The sequence below is a fragment of the Sander vitreus genome, chromosome 2 (genome assembly GCF_031162955.1).
Source record: "Sander vitreus isolate 19-12246 chromosome 2, sanVit1, whole genome shotgun sequence".
Classification (NCBI taxonomy): Eukaryota; Metazoa; Chordata; class Actinopteri; order Perciformes; family Percidae; genus Sander; species Sander vitreus.
In genome coordinates this window covers 1,162,690-1,169,631 of record NC_135856.1, presented here as the reverse complement: position 1 = coordinate 1,169,631, position 6,942 = coordinate 1,162,690, and the positions used below count along the sequence as shown (strand labels likewise).

At 32.9% G+C, this 6,942-nt stretch overlaps 1 protein-coding gene across 1 annotated transcript; it reads right to left on the bottom strand.

The window, feature by feature from the left end:
• On the bottom strand, window positions 1–5,731 carry LOC144530821 (uncharacterized). Its single transcript, XM_078270585.1, has 3 exons — window positions 5,641–5,731; window positions 1,994–2,462; window positions 1–1,740 (listed from the first exon to the last, which is right to left on the bottom strand). Exons 1-3 carry the CDS (start codon window positions 5,729–5,731, stop codon window positions 1,236–1,238), a joined length of 1,065 nt encoding a protein of 354 aa, XP_078126711.1. The 3' UTR covers window positions 1–1,235.
• Between the last annotated feature and the right edge of the window lie 1,211 nt (window positions 5,732–6,942).

Here is a 6,942-nt window from a genome sequence, read left to right as displayed (position 1 = left end):
AGCTAACGTTAGCCTACCGCTAGCTAGTTAACACAATACTCAACAGCAGCTAATGTTGGCCTACCGCTAGCTAGTTAACACTATACTCGACAGCAGCTAACGTTAGCCTACCACTAGCTAGTTAACACTATACTCGACAGCAGCTAACGTTAGCCTACCACTAGCTAGTAGCTGGATTAAACAGGGTTAAATGCTGACAGCTAACGCTAAACGGTGTAAAGAGTGACTGTGTTTTACTGTAGAGGATTCAACACCGGGATGTAACAATCTGCAGCTGCCGTCGGAGAAACAACACAGACGGTGCGTTCAATAAAACTGGTAAACTACAGCCTCGTGGTGCATTTGAAGTTATTGTAAATGTCCTTTTACCATCTGGTTGTTGTTTTTGTCGTTCAACAGCAGTTTACTAGTGAAATAAGTTATTGTTATTGTTATAAATTATTATTAAATCATTTAATGTTGACCATATGGCCTTAGCAATAAACAAGCCGTTCTTTAATGTCACCAACTGTTGTTTATACCTTTTTATTTCTTTTCTTTTTTTACTTTCTTAAAAAGTATCAGTTCAGGCACCGTTAATTATGTATGAGATTAATATTGATTAATTAATCACAGAGTATGTAATTAATTAGATTACATTTTTTAATTGATTGACAGCCCTAATATATATATATATCTTTGTGAAGTCCTGCGGGCCACCATTTCAACAGTCCTGTGTCTCAACCGGTTATAATCTTTATAGTGATTTTTAACCCGTCCCCATGCAGGGCTTTAAATTAACTTTTCTGATCACAAGCTTGAAGGTTTTTAAAGTTACCGGCCAATCAGATTCTCCACCAGCCAAGTATTTTTTTTTCTGACAAATTTTATTACTTAATTTCAGCTTCTCTGGTTTGTTTGGCACCGTTCAGTTCATCTTCTCCGTTTCAACGTAGCTCCTAATAGATGCAGCGCACGCTAGACACGTAGCCGACGGTTACTTTTTTCTGATTGATACTTTTTTCTGTTTGATACTTTTTTCTGTTTGATACTTTTTTCTGTTTGATACTTTTTTCTATTTGATACTTTTTTCTGTTTGATACTTTTTTCTGTTTGATACTTTTTTCTGCTGTTTGATACTTTTTTCTGTTTGATACTTTTTTTTCTGTTTGATACTTTTTTCTACTGTTTGATACTTTTTTCTGTTTGATACTTTTTTCTGTTTGATACTTTTTTCTGTTATTTGATACTTTTTTCTATTTGATACTTTTTTCTGCTGTTTGATACTTTTTTCTATTTGATACTTTTTTTCTGTTGGATACTTTTTTCTGTTGGTTGATACTATTTTTTCTATTTTTTGATACTTTTTTCTGTTTGATACTTTTTTCTGTTTGATACTTTTTTCTGTTTGATACTTTTTTCTGTTTGATACTTTTTTCTGCTGTTTGATACTTTTTTCTGCTGTTTGATACTTTTTTCTGCTGTTTGATACTTTTTTCTGTTTGATACTTTTTTCTGCTGTTTGATACTTTTTTCTGCTGTTTGATACTTTTTTCTGCTGTTTGATACTTTTTTGATACTTTTTTCTGCTGTTTGATACTTTTTTCTGCTGTAACTTTTTTCTGCTGTTTGATACTTTTTTCTGTTGTTTGATACTTTTTTCTGTTTGATACTTTTTTCTGTTTGATACTTTTTATGCTGTAGGATACTTTTTTCTGTTTGATACTTTTTTTCTGTTTGATACTTTTTTTCTGTTTGATACTTTTTTTCTGTTTGATACTTTTTTCTGCTGTTTGATTGATACTTTTTTCTACTTTTTTCTACTGTTTGATACTTTTTTCTACTGTTTGATACTTTTTTCTACTGTTTGATACTTTTTTATGCTATTTGATACTTTTTTCTGTTGTTTGATACTTTTTTCTGTTGTTTGATACTTTTTTCTGTTGTTTGATACTTTTTTCTGCTGTTTGATACTTTTTTCTGCTGTTTGATACTTTTTTCTGTTGTTTGATACTTTTTTTTCTGTTTGATACTTTTTTCTGCTGTTTGATACTTTTTTTCCCGTTTGATACTTTTTTCTGTTATTTGATACTTTTTTCTGTTTGATACTTTTTTCTGTTTGATACTTTTTTCTTTTTGATACTTTTTTCTGCTGTTTGATACTTTTTTCTGTTTGATACTTTTTTCTGTTTGATACTTTTTTCTGTTTGATACTTTTTTCTGCTGTTTGATACTTTTTTCTGTTGTTTGATACTTTTTTCTGTTGTTTGATACTTTTTTCTTTTTGATACTTTTTATGCTGTTTGATACTTTTTGATACTTTTTTCTGTTGGATACTTTTTTCTGTTGTTTGATACTTTTTCTGTTGTTTGATACTTTTTTCTTTTTGATACTTTTGTCAGTTCGATACTTTTTTCTGTTTGATGCTTTTTTCTGCTGTTTGATACTTTTTATGCAGGTTGATACTTTTTTTCTGTTTGATACTTTTTATGCTGTTTGATACTTTTTTTCTGTTTGATACTTTTTATGTTGTTTGATACTTTTTTTCTATTTGATACTTTTTTCTGTTGGATACTTTTTTCTGTTGTTTGATACTTTTTTCTGCTGTTTGATAATTTTTTCTGTTTGATACTTTTTATTCTGTTTCATACTTTTTTCTGTTTCATACTTTTTTCTGTTGTTTGATACTTTTTTTTCTGTTTGATACTTTTTTCTGTTTGATACTTTTTTCTGTTGTTTGATACTTTTTTCTGCTATTTGATACTTTTTTCTGTTATTTGATACTTTTTTCTGTTGTTTGATACTTTTTTCTGCTGTTTGATACTTTTTTCTGTTGTTTGATACTTTTTTCTGTTATTTGATACTTTTTTCTGTTGTTTGATACTTTTTTCTGTTGTTTGATACTTTTTTCTGTTGTTTGATACTTTTTTCTGTTGTTTGATACTTTTTTCTGCTGTTTGATACTTTTTGATACTTTTTTCTGATGTTTGATACTTTTTTTTCTGCTGTTTGATACTTTTTTCTGCTGTTTGATACTTTTTTCTTCTGTTTGATACTTTTTTCTGTTTGATACTTTTTATGTTGTTTGATACTTTTTTCTGCTGTTTCATACTTTTTTCTCTGTTTGATACTTTTTATGTTCTTTGATACTTTTTTCTGCTGTTTGATACTTTTTATTCTGTTTGATACTTTTTTTCTGTTTGATACTTTTTATGCTGTTTGATACTTTTTTCTGCTATTTGATACTTTTTTCTGCTGTTTGATACTTTTTTCTGTTTTTTGATACTTTTTTCTGTTGTTTCATACTTTTTTCTGTTATTTGATACTTTTTTTCTATTTGATACTTTTTTCTGTTGTTTGATACTTTTTTCTGTTGTTTGATACTTTTTTCTGTTATTTGATACTTTTTTCTGTTATTTGATACTTTTTTCTGTTGTTTGATACTTTTTTCTGTTGTTTGATACTTTTTTCTGTTGTTTGATACTTTTTTCTGCTGTTGTTTGATACTTTTATCTGCTGTTTGATACTTTTTTCTGTTTGATACTTTTTTATGCTGTTTGATACTTTTTTGATACTTTTTTCTGCCGTTGTTTGATACTTTTTTTCCCGTTTGATACTTTTTTCTATTGTTTGATACTTTTTTTCCCGTTTGATACTTTTTTCTGTTATTTGATACTTTTTTCTGTTTGATACTTTTTTCTGTTTGATACTCTTTTTCTGTTGTTTGATACTTTCTGTGTTTGATACTTTCTGTTTGATAATTTTCTGCTGTTTGATACTTTTTCTCGCTGTTTGATACTCTTTTCTGCTGTTTGATACTTTCTGCTGTTTGATACTTTTTATGCTGTTTGATACTTTCTGTTTTGATACTTTTTCTGCCGTTTGATCACTTTTGATACTTTTTCTGCCGTTTTGATACTTTTGATACTTTTTCTGCCGTTTGATGCTTTTTCCTGTTTGATGCTTTTTTCTGCTGTTTTGATACATTTTTCTGTGATTTGATACTTTTTTATGTTTGATACTTTTTTCTGATGTTTGATACTTTTTTCTGCTGTTACTTACTTTTTCTGCTGTTTGATACTTTTTTCTGCTGTTTGATACTTTTTTCTGCTATTTGATACTTTTTTCTGCTATTTGTTACTTTGATACTTTTTTCTGCTATTTGATACTTTTTTCTGCTGTTTGATACTTTTTTCTGCTATTTGATACTTTTTTCTGTTATTTGATACTTTTTTCTGCTATTTGATACTTTTTGATACTTTTTTCTGCTGTTTGATACTTTTTTCTGCTGTTTGATACTTTTTTCTGCTGTTTGATACTTTTTTCTGTTTGATACTTTTTTCTGCTGTTTGATACTTTTTTCTGCTGTTTCTTACTTTTTTCTGCTGTTTGATACTTTTTTCTGCTGTTTGATACTTTTTTCTGCTGTTTGATACTTTTTTCTGCTGTTTGATACTTTTTTCTGCTGTTTGATACTTTTTTCTGTTTGATACTTTTTTCTGCTATTTGATACTTTTTTCTGCTGTTTGATACTTTTTTCTGCTGTTTGATACTTTTTTCTGCTGTTTGATACTTTTTTCTGCTATTTGATACTTTTTTCTGTTTGATACTTTTTTCTGCTATTTGATACTTTTTTTCTTCTGTTTGACACTTTTTTCTGCTTTTTGATGCTTTTTTCAGTTCGATACTTTTTTCTGTTTGATACTTTTTTCTGTTATTTGTTACTTTGATACTTTTTTCTGCTATTTGTTACTTTGATACTTTTTTCTGCCGTTTTCATACTTTTTTCTGCCGTTTGATACTTTTTATGCCGTTTGATACTTTTTTCTGTTATTTGATACTTTTTTCTGCTGATACTTTTTTCTACTGTTTGATACTTTTTTCTGTTTGATACTTTTTTCTGTTGATACTTTTTCTTTGATACTTTTCATGCTGTTTGATACTTTTTTCTGTTGTTTGATACTTTTTCTGCTGTTTGATACTTTTTTCTGCCGTTTGATACTTTTTATGTTGTTTGATACTTTTTTCTGTTGTTTGATACTTTTTTCTGTTGTTTGATACTTTTTTCTGTTGTTTGATACTTTTTTCTGCTGTTTGATACTTTTTTCTGCTGTTTGATACTTTTTTCTGCTATTTGATACTTTTTTCTTCTATTTGATACTTTTTTCTGCTGTTTGATACTTTTTTCTGCTATTTGATACTTTTTTCTGCTATTTGATACTTTTTTCTACTGTTTGATACTTTTTTCTGCTGTTTGATACTTTTTATTCTGTTTGATACTTTTTTCTGCTATTTGATACTTTTTTCTGCTATTTGATACTTTTTTCTGTTATTTGATACTTTTTTCTGTTTGATACTTTTTGATACTTTTTTCTGCTGTTTGATACTTTTTTCTGTTGTTTGATACTTTTTTCTGTTATTTGATACTTTTTCTATGTTTGATACTTTTTCTGTTGATGCATCACTTTTTCTCTGTTGTTTGATACTTTCTGTCTGTTCGATACTTTTTCTGTTTGATACTTTTTCTGTTTGATACCTTTTTTTCTGTTGGATACTTTTTTCTGCTGTTTGACACTTTCTGCTGATTTGATACTTTCTGTCTGAGGACTTTTCTGCTGGATGCTTTTCTGTTGCTGATGCTTTTTCTGCTGCTTTGAGTACTTTTCTGCTGTTTGATACTCTGCCTGACACTTCTTTCCGTCTGATACTTTTTCTGCTGCTCTGGATACACTTTCTTTCTGCTGTTTGACATCTTTTCTCCAGCCGCTGATACTTTTTGGATGCTCGCTTTGATCACTTTTCATCTGCCGTCTGATGCTCTTTTTCCTGCCGATTTGACACTTTTCTGCCGTTTGACAACTTTCTCGGCCGTTTGATACTTTTTGATCACTTTTTCATGCCGTTTGATCGATCAGGCTTTGATACTTTTCTCGTTATTTGATACTTTTTTCTGTTTGATACTTTTTTCTGTTTGATACTTTTTCTGCTGTTTGATACTTTTTCTGCTGTTTGATACTTTTTTCTGCTGTTTGATACTTTTTTCTGCTGTTTGATACTTTTTCTGCTGTTTGATACTTTTTAGTTTCACTTCATCAAACTTCCATACGAAGCTGCTGCTCACTCTGTGTAAAGTATGCACAACGTGCATTCTCCATTTTAGCATCAGCAAATCTGTGATCGACTTCGCGGTCTGTTGAGAAAAGCCGTGAACACACATCTATCCAAATTACTTCAGCCCGTCTCGACCTAGTCGCTCCTCCTGAGCTTGACTCGACCTAGTCGCTCCTCCTCAGCAAACTTCGACCTAGTTGCTCCTCCTCAGCCCGTCTCGACCTAGTCGCTCCTCCTCAGCCCGTCTCGACCTAGTCGCTCCTCCTCAGCCCGTCTCGACCTAGTCTCTCCTCCTCAGCCCGTCGCTCCTCCTCAGCCCGGCTCGACCTCATCGCTCCTCCTCAGCCCGCCTCGACCTAGTCGCTCCTCCTCAGCCCGTCTCGACCTTGTCGCTCCTCCTCAGCCCGTCTCGACCTAGTCGCTCCTCCTCAGCCCGGCTCGACCTTGTCGCTCCTCCTCAGCCCGGCTCGACCTAGTCGCTCCTCCTCAGCCCGGCTCGAACTAGTCGCTCCTCCTCAGCTTTACTCGACCTTGTCGCTCCTCCTCAGCCCGGCTCGAACTAGTCGCTCCTCCTCAGCCCGGGCTCGACCTAGTCGCTCCTCCTCAGCCTGGCTCAACCTAGTCGCTCCTCCTCAGCTTTACTCGACCTAGTCGCTCCTCCTCAGCCCGGACTCGACCTAGTCGCTCCTCCTCAGCCCGTCTTGACCTAGTCGCTCCTCCTCAGCCTGTCTCGACCTAGTCGCTCCTCCTCAGCCCGTCTCGACCTAGTCGCTCCTCCTCAGCCTGTCTCGAGCCTCGTCTCGACCTAGTCGCTCCTCTTCAGCCCGGCTTGACTTAGTTGCTCCTCCTCAG

Bases quoted from the DNA above. Each gene is read 5' to 3' on its own strand.
- LOC144530821 (XM_078270585.1), bottom strand. From the start codon at position 5,731: ATGTCAAACAGCAGAAAGAAAGTGTATCCAGAGCAGCAGAAAAAGTAT. The intron at 2,463-5,640 runs GTACTCAAAGCA...CAGCATAAAAAG, and splicing joins GAGTATCAAACAGCAGAAAA to TATCAAACAGAAAAAAAGTA. The intron at 1,741-1,993 runs GTATCAAACAAC...ACAGAAAAAAAG, and splicing joins AGTATCAAACAGAAAAAAAA to TATCAAACAGAAAAAAAGTA.